The sequence below is a fragment of the Felis catus genome, chromosome A1 (assembly GCF_018350175.1).
Source record: "Felis catus isolate Fca126 chromosome A1, F.catus_Fca126_mat1.0, whole genome shotgun sequence".
Lineage (NCBI taxonomy): Eukaryota > Metazoa > Chordata > Mammalia > Carnivora > Felidae > Felis > Felis catus.
The window spans coordinates 157276082-157289386 of NC_058368.1; the positions used below are offsets into that span (position 1 = coordinate 157276082).

General features: G+C 37.6%; 1 protein-coding gene and 1 pseudogene across 4 annotated transcripts; one reads left to right on the forward strand and one right to left on the reverse strand.

Moving 5' to 3' along the window:
- The first annotated feature begins 1031 nt into the window (after positions 1–1031).
- Positions 1032–12556, forward strand: RFESD (Rieske Fe-S domain containing). 4 transcript variants are annotated; one of them, XM_006927855.5, is made up of 4 exons: positions 1032–1160; positions 10291–10466; positions 10608–10642; positions 12270–12556. In XM_006927855.5, the coding sequence occupies exons 2-4, from the start codon at positions 10292–10294 to the stop codon at positions 12531–12533; spliced, it is 474 nt and encodes a 157-aa protein (XP_006927917.2). In that variant the 5' UTR covers positions 1032–1160; position 10291; the 3' UTR covers positions 12534–12556. The 4 variants fall into 4 exon arrangements, with proteins under 4 accessions (XP_006927917.2, XP_044889692.1, XP_044889685.1 ...); XM_045033757.1 differs by lacking the exon at positions 1032–1160 and adding an exon at positions 2476–2615; XM_045033750.1 differs by lacking the exon at positions 1032–1160 and adding an exon at positions 3472–3602.
- LOC111556706 lies at positions 6715–6878 on the reverse strand (annotated as a pseudogene).
- Positions 12557–13305: the final 749 nt, after the last annotated feature.

Sequence of the window (13305 nt, forward strand, 5' to 3'; positions counted from 1 at the left end):
AACGTGGATGGAACTGGAGAGTGTGATGCTAAGTGAAATAAGCCATACAGAGAAATACAGATACCATATGTTTTCACTCTTATGTGGATCCTGAGAAACTTAACAGAAACCCATGGGGGAGGGGAAGGAAAAAAAAAAAAAGAGGTTAGAGTGGGAGAGAGCCAAAGCATAAGAGACTCTTAAAAACTGAGAACAAACTGAGGGTTGATGGGGGGTGGGAGGGCAGGGAGGGTGGGTGATGGGTATTGAGGAGGGCACCTTTTGGGATGAGCACTGGGTGTTTTATGGAAACCAATTTGACAATAAATCTCATATATTGAAAAATAAATAAATAAATAAATAAACCAAAAATAAAAAATAAAAAAATAAAAAACATGCCAGACTCAACTAGCTTCCAGCTTTGAATACAAGTGGGAGGTGTTGTTTTTCATTTGTTTTCAAATTCACAAAGTATACAGAGAAACAGCAAAGTTCAAAAACTTATCTACCACCTCTAATGCAACCAGTTAAGTTTTAAAAAAAAAATCTTATAAAAAGCTTACGTACATACATATCTATTTGTATCATGAGAAATATTTTTATTTACACCAAAGAATTGTGTACTGTATCCTTTCCATTTAGTATTAATTACATTCATGATATCTGTTTGGTATGTGGCTACAAAGTAATTCACATGTCTACACCATATTTTATTTGACCACCATTCCCTTCTTGCTGATCACTTTAGCTATTCTTAATTCTTTCGTGGCAGTAAGCATCCTTACACATAGATTATACGCATCGTGATGAACTTCTGTAAATATTTTATAAGGTAAATTCCTGAGAGTGAGATCGTGGATGCATGTAAAATGTGGATAAATGTAGTGAGATTAACACATATTTTAAAATAGATGCTACCTACGGTTGTCAAGCACACTTTCACGACTGTCAGTTCGGAAGCCTCGGCAGAGCGCGGTTGACCAGCGGCCAGCTGGGGACGGCGGTCATCAGCCCGCAGTGCCACTGAGGCAGTCTCCGAGGGCAGGCGCTCTCGGGTCACGTGGGCGGCTTGCCCCGCCCCGCGGAAGCTCCGAGCCTCGGTCGGAGGCCTGGCTCCCGCAGGAGAGTCACGCGGCCTCCGCTGCTGGCAGGACTTGCGGAGGCGGAGCAAGGGACTAAAGGTAAATTCAGCTCTCGCGGCGGGGTTGGGCGGGGCTCGCGAGCGCCGCTGTTTCCGGCCGGGCTGCGGGCCTCAGGTCGGGCTTCCGCCGGCGGCGCCGGCGGTGGCCTGGAGCTGGTGGGGCGTGCTGTCGTCTGGCCTATGCTCTCGGCCCTTCTGAGCGCTGTGGCTCTGCTAGGAGTCGGCTCCGTTCGTTAACCGTTAATCTCCGGACTGGCTTCCGCCCAGTCACAGCGAGGCCCTTCGAGCTTGTTCACCTTACAGTCTGGGCCCATCCGGGACCTGCCGCCTGTGTGGGGCAGGCGGGGCGTTTTTAACTAGCTTTCCTGGCCTCTATGCGTACTAAATCTGCTCCGCGGTTTCTGCAGCCCAGGCCGTGGTAGATACTCGTCTCCTGAAGTCTGTAGGCGCAACAGTCCAGAACCTCTGGACAGCCACGTGTGGCCTGTGCCCAGGGTTCCTGAGCGCCTCTCCGTATAACTACTGTAGAAGGTCTTTACTAAGGTGTTAAATACACTTTCAAGTCGTGCGTTAATTTGTCAGAACTGGAAGGGCCTTAGAGATGACAGCTAACATGGTTAGAGCGTTTCCCATGGTCCGGTCCTGCTATAAAACACTTGATTTGTAGTGAGCGTTCATTTCTCGCCACATCCCTATGTGGCAGATCATTCTTACAGACGTGCAAACTGCAGCACAGGGAAATTAAGCAACTTGCCCCAAATCACGCAGAGCCAGGATTCAAACCGAGATGAACTCACCAGTGATTACAGATTTCTAATAGCAGGGATGATGGTAGTAAATTCCAGAGCAGCTACATGACTTTATTAAATGATTAGGGAACTATTCCGCTTTAAACATCTGTTGATGCTACTCTTGTGACATTAGCTTTCCTAAAGTAAAAAAAATTCAGAACCATGTTTGGTGATAAACGTACATCTATGTATATATACGTACACAGATATCTTTATTTTGCTAAAAGGCTTTGTACCTTTAAGACAGTTTACTTGCAGGCCACGTGTTTTTAGAAACCCATGGATGCTGCTTAGATGAAATGTTAAGATGTATACACTGTGTTCACTGAATATAGACTCAGAAGATGTAGGTTTGAATCCTGAGTGCTACTTTGTGGGTTTTGAATCCTGACTGCTACTTTTGTTAAAGGGGATCCTTTACCCTTAGTTTCCTAATCTGCAAGATAGGTATACTACTTACCCCTTGGCGACAGTGAACTCCTGTATGCAAACAGTCCAAGTGGGTGGCCACTCACTGAAGGATAACTAGTTTTATCTATAATATTCTGCCATCCAAAGAGATGCAAAACTAATATCTAAGGCTGGTCTCTTCTCTGAACCTAAAAACAAGGGTGTCACCCTGGAGCTATGCATTCTGATAATGTGTAGGTCAAGGCTCCAGACTTAGTAAAAGCACCTTTGTCAGAGATCAAGAGGAATAACAAGTAAGTTCTTTTAATTTCATGTCTCTTTTGTCTCCAGTGTCTTATGGAAATTTATTTATTTTTTTAATTTAACCTGAATGGATTCCCTATGCTGGAAAAGTATCTAATAGAGACTGAGGATCTATTGAACTAATCTGTAATTTTATATGGTGTTAGCACCTTTAGAAACCTATTTTAGGCACGGGCCAAAAAAATACTTCTTAAGGAGGAAAATGGAACAAAATGGCTAAATTTTTCAGAAATGACTTTGCTTGATCTAGCCCCCAAACAGCACAGACCGGTTAATTTTTCACTTTCTTTTTAGTTAAGATTCTGCTATCTTAAAGTAGACTCAAAATGAGGAAATGTATGGGAGCATATGAATAGTGCATCAAAGTAACAGTAACTAAGGTGAATACATTGACTCTTATTATTGTCTGAATGGACCATGATATTCACAATGTTTAATTAAGAATAATGTGGATGTTAATTATAAATATTACTAGCTATCATAAATACATGACCATTATTTGAAGGGTATGATAATACTTTCCTAAGCAAAAAGCAAGACTGTAATCATAGTTCTCTGAAACCTTTTATCATTTAGCCCAGCGTTCTCTGCTCATTTCTTATCAGCTTGTGCAAAGTTCACTGCAGTTTTCCTTGGTTGGGGTGCAAACCCTGCTAAAACTGTATGTTCGAAGAGACTGAAACTTGAGGAAGGATTGTATTGGGTTCTCATTTCTTTGGAAGTCTGGAGAACTTAATTAACTTTTCATGCTGCACATTTCATATATTTTACTTGCTTGATACTAGTATTTCTTTTCTTTTTGCCTGGACAAAGAAAACTAAATATTCATTTATTTCCCCTTTCTAGTGTCAAGTTTTTAAAGAAGCTGAACAAAATTCTCAGTCCATTCATGATCTTTCTGCAGAGGCACGTTTTCTGAGGATGGAAAGTGCCATTTTATCCCGTTTCTTGGTTTTTGGATCATCTATTACATAAATGTAAAGTAGGATACAACTTACAAGCTAAAAGAGTAATTTTAAATATAAGACTAAATGTTACATTTTTAGGCATTTAAGAAATTCCGTGTTTTCTATCCCCTTGCTTTTCTTTATAAATTTACTCTATCTACATGTATCCATCAATGATATATTGTTTTGTTTTGCCCATTTTTTGCACTTGGTAAAAATAGAAGCATACTCCGAATTCTTTAAAAATTGTTTTCCTTTAAAGTTATATTTTTGAAGTTAATCCAACTTGATGCATCCAGACATTTTTTACTGCTACATTGCATTCCATTGAATGAATGTGAAAATTCTACTGTTGATGCATTTTGAGTTTTTTCCCATCGTTTGCTGTTATAACCATTCCTGTGATTATCTCCTAGTGTACCTCTGCATGTTTCTCTGGAGTGTACTTAAAGGGGGATTAATGGATCGTGAATATGTTCGACTTTACTAGGTCATGCCAAATTGTGGTAGCACTAATTAATGCCATCATTATCAATTCTCCATATCCTCACCAATACTTGCTATAATTTTTGTCACCCAATTGGATAGAAAATAGTATCCTATTTGTGACTTTGCTTTGCATTTCTTTTACTTTTTCCTTCTGATGAGGTTGAGCATCTTTACATGTAATCACTGGCCATTTACACTTCCTCATCTATGCAATGTTTGTGTCTTTTGCCCATTTTTCTCTCTCTCTCTGTGTGTGTGTGTGTGTGTGTGTGTGTGTGTGTATGTGTGTGTGTGTGCACTTTACTGGTATAGTAAAGTCCTTCATACTTTCTGAGTCGTCATCCTTAGTCGGTTATACGTGTTGCAAACTCCACATTTCTTGTTTTTTTCTTCAGCCTATTTCAGTTCATCTGTTCCCTTTTATCTTATCTTTATTGCCCCTCTGTCTGTTCTGTCACAAAATGTGATAAAGGCTGCACATCCAATGCTGTGGAGTAAATACTACCACCTGAGCAATTTGTATACTTTGGGTACCTGCCAATATCAAGCAAAACAAGATAATTGTTTAGGGATGTGGTAATCCAGCCTTCTGTTAGCCACAGCTAATCCAGGAAATTATGGCATGGCCCTCATTGCCTTTTCTTAAAAATACTCTGTTTTTGGGTTTTTTTGTTATTGTGAAATGATTTTCAGTTTTTTAATTTGAGTATAGTTGACACACAATGTTACATTAGTTTCAGGTGTACAACATAGTGATTCAGCTTCTCTATATGTTAGCTGTGCTCACCGCAAGTGTAGCTACCATCTGTCACCATACAACACTATTACAATACTATTGACTGTATTCTCTCTGCTGTGCCTTTTATTCTCATGACTTATTCATTCCATAACTGGAGGTCTGTATCCTCCACTCCCCCTTACCAATTTTGCCATTCCCTAACCCCCTTCCCTTTGGCAACCATCAGTTCTCTGTGTTTATAGGTCTGATTCTGCTTTTTGTTTCTTTGTTTATTCATTTGAGTGAAATCACATGGTATTTGTCTTTCTCAGTCTGATTTACTTATTGTGAAATAATTTTTTAAAATAGCATATGTTATGTTTTTCCATCATGTAAAAAGCAACTAGGTTAGTTAGAGCAGGAATTAACAGTGCAAACTTCAGAGTACAGACTTGACATTTCTATAATTTCCTAAGATTGATTTGTGTAATGCTTTCCTTTATACCTTGAATTCAAAGTTCCTTCCTGCCTCTCCTCATCAACACACATGCACACACACAAACATCCCTCATCCTACACCTCAGTTTTGGAGCGCAGGCTGATGTAATATCTAGTGTCTATGTTCCTTGTGGCTCAGAATTACCCTTCTCAAAACAGTAGCCTGTGAAGTCCTTCATCTAAGGCTCTCTCCTAACACATTCACATGGAGATTTTTTACTTCTAAATAATAATTTCTGTTTTACAAACTTACTTTTTAAATGATCCATGCTCTTTTTCTCCCAACATTTCCAGACTTCCTATCAATCAGTCATACAAGATTAAATAAATATTTAGAAAAGCCATCAGAAAGCCTGGAGCCTCTGCCATAAAACACATATTCCCTCTTGTTGGGAGGAGATTGGGTCTACAGCTTATGACCATTCTAATCTATATTCATCAAGGTCCAAGTGCCCTTTTTAAAGAGGTTCCACATGGGGCGCCTGGGGGGGCTCAGTCATTTAAGCGTCCAATTTCGGGTCAGGTCATGATCTCCTGGTTCATGAGTTCGAGCCCCACGTCAGGCTCTGTGCTGACAGCTCAGAGCCTGGGGCCTGCTTCGAATTCTGTGACTCCCTCTCTCTCTGTCCCTCCCCTGCTCGTGTGTGCTCTCTTTCTCTCAAAAATAAATGAACATTTAAAGAAATTTTTAAAAGAAGTTCCATATATGCATTTATATGTAAAATGTTAACCTAAGACGAGTTAAATCAAAATGGCAGTTTCCCGTTCTCAAGGAAAGTTACATCATCACTCTGTATAACTTCCTTTGAAATATGACAGTATTACTGTATTTGAAGAGGAGGTGGATTAGGAAGGATTGGTCATCTTCCTGAAATTAGAATATTTGAAGTTGACATGTGATTTATAATTTTGTTAAATATCTTAAATTATAGGCAACTGTATTCTGTTTAACACCATGAGCATTCCATGGCAACCTTTCTTTGTTTAACAGCATCTGGGTCTCTACAACTATCATGGGCCATCACTTTGATTCACTTCCTTTCCTTTTCTATATGTAATTCCTTATCTTGTATCAGGCAGAGTTGGATACCTCTCACGTTATCTGCAGCTTTCTCATTTCCCAATCTGATGAACTCCATAAAATAATTAAATTGTTAAAATGGACCTGAAACTGGAAATGTTGAGTAAAACCTAGCCTTGCCACAACCTTTAGAATGGTTGTTACATTTTGTTTTGGAAGGCTTGTGTCGACATAAACATCTATTGAGACATTATGACTGAAAAGTTATTTTGGATTGAAAATGAACATATAAGCCATTTTTAAGGCTGATTGTGTGATTAATTTTGAAATAATAGCTCCTAAATGTCATACAGTGATGTATATAAATCATTATTTTGATTGAAGGGCTAGATCAGACCTATACAGAGAGCCAGTCTCAATATGAACAATATTGAAAGATTTCTTAGTCTTATTTTTCTCACCTTTCAATTTCTATATTTGGCCGAAAGGGTATTTAAGAATCTAATAGACAAACTTTAATTAGCAATAATCGCGCCTCGGATAAACCTCATTGGCTATGATACTGCCACTGCGCAAAGCTCTAATAGACAAACTTTAAAGATACTAGGAAGAAAAGTAGTAATAATAATTCTGGATGTAAACTCTTACTTGGAATTTAACCACTATTTGATTTCTAGGAGAGTGGAGGTTAAGGAAATAAGGAAAATTACAAGGAGAAAAGTAGTCCAACCCTTCATGAAAGAACCAACCTTTTGGGACAATTTCCTAGGAAGTCCATATTTTCTTCATGTATTGTGTAATACACATAGAGGTGGCCAGCATTAGAATGGATTTCACCTCATTGCCTGCCTTCCTGATGGATCACCACTTACTTACCATTTGAGGAAAATGTAGGACAGAAAAGTAAACACCAAGTGAATGTCATTTGATTAACAGTAGATTGGACACATACTGGTCTTGCCTCTCTTCAGGCTCTCTTCCACTTGATCTTTAACTGTTGATGCACCTAAGGAATTATATTAGACCTGTCTGTACTCCCTCTCCAACTTACTCCATTGAATTCTGTAACTTTTCAACTCTCAAATTTCTCTCTCTTGTGATTCTCAACTCTAGTTTCATATATCCAACTGTAGACATGATATCTCTGTCTAGAGTCTTTTAGTTACACCAAACTCAGTATGTGCAAAATGTAGCTAGTTCTTGATTTTCCATTTCTGGAAATACCATTCCATTTTCAGTCTTTCCTATCATAGTTACAATCTCACTGGTTGCACAAAACTAAAACCTGGGAGCTACCCTTATTTATTTTCTGTAGCTCCTTTATTCCTGTTCACGAGCCCAACCTCTCTGTTCTTACTCAGTTTCCTCACTATACAATTAAAATAATACCTTTTTATAGTAACATGTTAGGATATTAAATGAGTTGAGTAAATGTAAAATCTTAAAACAGTACCTGACATTTAATTAGCACAGTGTAATTGTGGCTACTGCTATTGTTGTTGTTGTTACTTTTTCACCCCCACAAAATCAACACCCTGGTCTAAACCACCATATTCTGTCTTGTGGATCACTACAATAGCTTTCTGATTTCTGTGTTTCCACTCTTGTTTGGCTACAATCTATTGTCCACACAGCCAGGGCATTCTTTTAAAAACAGATCATGTCATCTCTGCCTGCTTTACATCCTTTAACACATCCCCTTTGCCCCTACAATAAAATTCACACACAGTACTGCATGACCTGGCTCCTGTTTGTTTCACCAAGCTCTCTTGTTATGGTCCGGTCTCCTATCTGTTCCTCATTAGCCAAGTCTCCTTTCCTCAGGTTTTCATATTTGTTGTTCCTCGGCCTGGAATGCTTTTCCTTCAGCTCTTAGAATGTCTGGTTCATTTGCATTTTTCAGGTTCTAGCTCAACTGTCATTTCAGAATCATCTTCCCAGCCTATTCTTTGCAAAATGGCCTCCCCTTTTCTCTCTCATATTACACAGTTCAATTTATTCATGGTTGTTATGGTAGTGTGTAATTATATCATTTGTGTATTTGTTTACTGGTATTTATTTGTTGGTCTCACCAACTAGAATATAATATCTAGAAGAAAGAGACCTTATCTCTTTTACTTCCTTGAAGTGCTAGTCACATAGTACGTGTTGAGAAAATATTTGTCAAATGAATGATAATCTCTGACAAGAAAAGAGAACTTTGCAAAAGGAGAATCTGAAGATCTATTGTTGAAATTTTCTTTTCATTTTGTAATTCTGTGCTCAAGATTACTGTCAATAGTCCCTTCTTGAGAAATAGTCCCTTCTTGAGAAAATTCCTCCCTAAATAGATTATATTCCTCCCTATATATATTCCTCCCTATATATATTCCTCCCTAAATAGATTACAGAGAAATTTGTCCATCAATGATCCAAAGAAAAAGTAGGTTGTGATTAGATGTTACCATGAACTTTTAGTTTCTTTCATATAATGAAGGGGTTGAAGTAGCCCTGCTCCAAGGTAATGGTCTGGGTACATACAAGATCTCATGCCCAAATGCTGTAGGCAGCCTCTTTTCTGTCCACTCACATTGGGGAGTGAGCTTGCCTTATGCCACTTGTGGAGCTGGACATTGTCTGGATAGTTGAAGGTTCCCATTCTCCAGCAGAGGGCAGAAACCATGAAGGAATATCCAAAAATGCATTATTAAGAAATAAAAAGTAAAACTCTTTGAGTGGTCTCAGTTTGCGTTTTGTGATTTTTATTTCATTACATGCAAAGATTTAAAATATGCTCTTGCCTGGGGAAGAAAGCTGTTTGTCAACCCTAAGGTAATATTATATGTGGTTCTTTATACTTTTTGAAAGTTATAGACCACCACAGTCTCTATCCTGAGAGGAAAAGCAGGAATGTTTCCAGAAAAATTGGTGATTACAACACTAATGGAAAGAGGGTGGCGAGAAGAAGAAAGATTTGGGGTTAGGAGTGAAGAAAGAAAAATACAGCAATTCTTGGCAAAACAGGATATATAGTTTTTTGTTTTGTTTTGTTTTGTTTTGTTTTGTTTTGTTTTGTTTTCAGAAACTGTCATAGAATAAAACTTAAATACTCCCCCTATGGGACGCCCTCAGGAAAATCCTCTACAGAGGCTGACACTCCTGACACTGACGTATCTTGATGTTTCCTTCTCACATGGAATTAACAGACTATGACTGTGTTCTTAAAGTATACAAAGGTCTCTTTGAAAGAGCTGCTTTCAAAGAAGTAGCCTAAACATCTGTGCTGAGAAAAAATATATTCAGAGTACCTGGAAATTCTCTACTAAAACTTCTTTGTTTAGAAATATATATACATATATTTCTATATATACTTCTATATATTATATACTTCTATAAATTAATTGAAGAGAAAGCCATCTCTTTGAATTCCCAACAAGGCAGAAGAAAGTAATGACAGTTTCTGAGTTAAGAAAATGTAATATGCCCATTCATACCTATCTCCTTATGGCAGAGTAGTTATCTGGTTGATTTCTAAGACTGGCTGTTCACTCCAGGCAAACTCAAATGAATCACCCTACCAAGATCTCAACCAAGAGATCCAAGACTGTTCAGACTATCAAAGAATCCTACCTTCAGAAGAAGGTTGAAAACAACACTGGTAACTGGCTGTTGTTTAGCATTGAATTGATAGGGAATAAAAGGACAATGAAACTTAACTCTTTGGGTCTTGGGACTTTGAAATATACACCTTACCCATTGAAATGAATCTAATATGAGTCCAGCCTCAAAGTGGGGAATCTTCCCTAATTTGGGCAAGCTTTAAGAGTCTCTAACTTGAAATTATGACCATGACCCAGTGTGTATAAATGTTTTATTTTGTATAGCTACCAAAAACAAAAACAAAAACAAAAACACCATCCACCAGTCTTAGAGAAATCAAACGTCTATTACAGTATGATTCTCTCCATAGCCAAACTAGTGAAGACTACTTGCTTTTTGTTTTGTTCGACTAGCATGGATCTTGATGGCTCTGAACAAGATCCTGAAGTGAAGGAATATTCTCCTGTCTGTGTTGGCAGAGAAGATGACATTAAAAAATCTAAAAGAATGACAGCTGTTGTCCATGATAGAGAAGTGGTCATTTTCTACCACAAAGGAGAATATCATGCGATGGATATTCGCTGTTACCGTAAGAGTTTATTTTTCATTTGTAAACCTTGTATTTGTTTACTAACCACAAAACTATCAAAATTTCAGGTGTTTTTTGTTTTTTTTTTGTTTTTTTGGGTTTTTTTTTAGTGACTAGATGTAATATTCAATTCCTTTTCAGACTCAGGAGGGCCTTTACATTTGGGAGAAATAGAGGTATGTAAAATCTATTCTCTACAAATTCACGTTTTACTTATATTGTCTCATTCTGTATGCAAAAAAATTGTATTTGAGTTTTAACTGTCTTTTAATGCTTTGAGTATAATTGCTAATATTCTAGAAATTTACAGTCCTACAATGTAGAGAAAACTATTTCACAGATAAATATGAGAAGTATGCATGTCTTCTGACCTAACAATTATACTCTGATATCTACCCACCAGATATAATTGCACAAATGTTTAAGAATATATAAAGGAGAGGTTTACTGTGGCATTATTTGTCATAATGAAAAATTGAAGGCAACCTAAATGTTTTAACAATAGGAAACAGTTTCAATAAGCTATGAATAGCCATGCTGTGGAAAACTGTGCAGCCACCAAATTAATGAGGCAGATTTTTGTGTGTTGGTATGGAGGGATGTCAGCAGTATATCTCTGAGCAGAAAAAAGCAAGCCATAGAATAATAGGTCTAATGAGATCCAATTTTTTAAATAAAAAGTAACATTCACTTTTTACTTTTTACTGCACAGTTTGATTTTTTTCGGTGATTATATATTACCTGTATAATGTAGTAAAAATGTGTGTATTTAAAAAAAAATTTTTTTAAAAAGGCTTATCTGAGGAGGGAATGGGGGAACTGTCTTACTTCCAAACTAGCTAGCCGCCTAATTTGTTTTCTACTTATAAAACTGATCTCTCTCCCTCCTTCCCTCCCTCTCCTCCCTGAACAGTACAAAATGAATGCTTAAACTTAGTGTTCCACTCTCTCTACACTTCATATCTACCTATTTCCACACCTGTCCTCATGTTAAAGGACATACATTATGAACATGAATGTATAAATTATGAAAATGTGAATGTTTGTTGACAGTTCTGTGGGGTTACAATATCAGCACTCCTACACTTCTGGTGTAGAGAAAAAGGTAAGCACGTGGTGATGATAATGTGAAAGAATTTCCCTGAGTTTTGGACCATAATGAGAGCTGTAAGACTTTGCTCCTCCAAGTGTGATCCATAGACCAGCAACACTGGCGTCACCTGGGAGTTTGTTGGAACCACAGAATCTTGTACCCTACCCTAAGCCTACTGAACTTAAACAAGATCCAGGTGATTCCCATGCTGTTTAAAACTTGAGAACCACTGACTTAAGACAGTTAAAAAGTTGAGAATTGACTACTTTGAGTCACAGATCACTCTTCAGTTAACGTATACACTCATGCCTTTAGTAACCTTCTTAAATTTATATTTGAAGCTTACTGTGCTCCCAGCGGCTAGAGGAAATTCCTTTAGAAGCACTTGATGCCCTTGTCCCATTTCTGTCAAGGAAGTGACGTTCACATCTAATACATAACAGCATAGCTTCAGTCACATGGTGTAGTTGCCTGAGCTCATTTTCTGATACAGTTCTAACACGCTGGGTTTCTAATCAAATCCAAAAGGGACCTGATGACTGCTAAGATTAGGTTCTGCCTTATGCTGAATAATTTGTAAATGGAAGGAAAAAAGAGGAGCTGGCCTGTTCTTTAACCTGGTTATTCTGCAATAGAATCTGTTCTGAGTCTGAGATTTATTGTGAATGTTGGAAATGTCAGACTATTAAATCATTTATTTCCTCCCCCAGGAGTTTGACGGACGACCATGCATAGTTTGCCCCTGGCATAAATACAAAATTACTTTGGCAACAGGAGAAGGACTATACCAGTCTATAAACCCTAGAGATCCATCAGCAAAACCTGAGTGGTGCTCCAAAGGAGTAAAGCAAAGGATTCATACAGTGACAGTGGACAATGGGAACATTTACGTGACTCTTTCTAAAGAACCTTTTAAGTGTGACTCTGATTTTTATGCCACTGGAGACTTCAAAGTAATTCAGAGTTCTTTCTGATAAAATTATACGGCAATGAAAAATGGTGTGTGTGTTTGGAAAATATTTTTAGAGTAACTTTGCTTCAATACCAAAGAGGATTAATTTTCCCAAAACAGGCACATTTATTACTTACTTTAAAAAAATCACATACATCTGAGCAGTTCAAAGTGATGTAAGGATTATTGTTAAGATCTATAGAATACATTTCACCCAATCCTCTGGACTGATTGGAACCTGAAGGTTATAGGTTTGGAATGTGCATTTTCAGGGTGAAAATAATTTGCAGTAACCACATTGAAAAAGGTAAAAATAAGATCTAATAAGAACCATTGGGGAGGGGGGTAATCCTTATTTTGATGTAGTAGACTTTATCTTGCAAAAGTTTTAATATATACAAACTAAACAAAATAATGTAACAAACTCTCATCACCTAGCTTCAACAATTACCAGCATTCTTCCATTCTTATTTCCATTCTTATTTCACTGATACCTCCACACACTCTCCATCTCCCCTATTTATTATTCTTACTTTTTAAAAGTAAAATTTAAATACACTGAAATACTTAAATCTCAACTATTCAATATTTCTAAATACATAGCAGACTTGTTATACTTTAAAAATGTCTCCAAAATGGGGTTGATTTACATGCTTCATTTAAAAATAAGAAACTTATTCAACACTTACATACAACACCTGGTGCTCGTCACAAGTGCACCCCTTAATCCTCATGTACTGCGCATTGAAACCACATAAATCTTGGCTCAGTTTCTCTCTGGTCAAGGCAGACAC

Coding starts and splice junctions, on each gene's coding strand:
- RFESD (XM_006927855.5), top strand. CDS start 10,292: ATGGATCTTGATGGCTCTGAACAAGATCCTGAAGTGAAGGAATATTCT. Junction 10,467..10,607: donor GATGGATATTCGCTGTTACC/GTAAGAGTTTAT, acceptor ATTCCTTTTCAG/ACTCAGGAGGGCCTTTACAT. Junction 10,643..12,269: donor TACATTTGGGAGAAATAGAG/GTATGTAAAATC, acceptor TTCCTCCCCCAG/GAGTTTGACGGACGACCATG.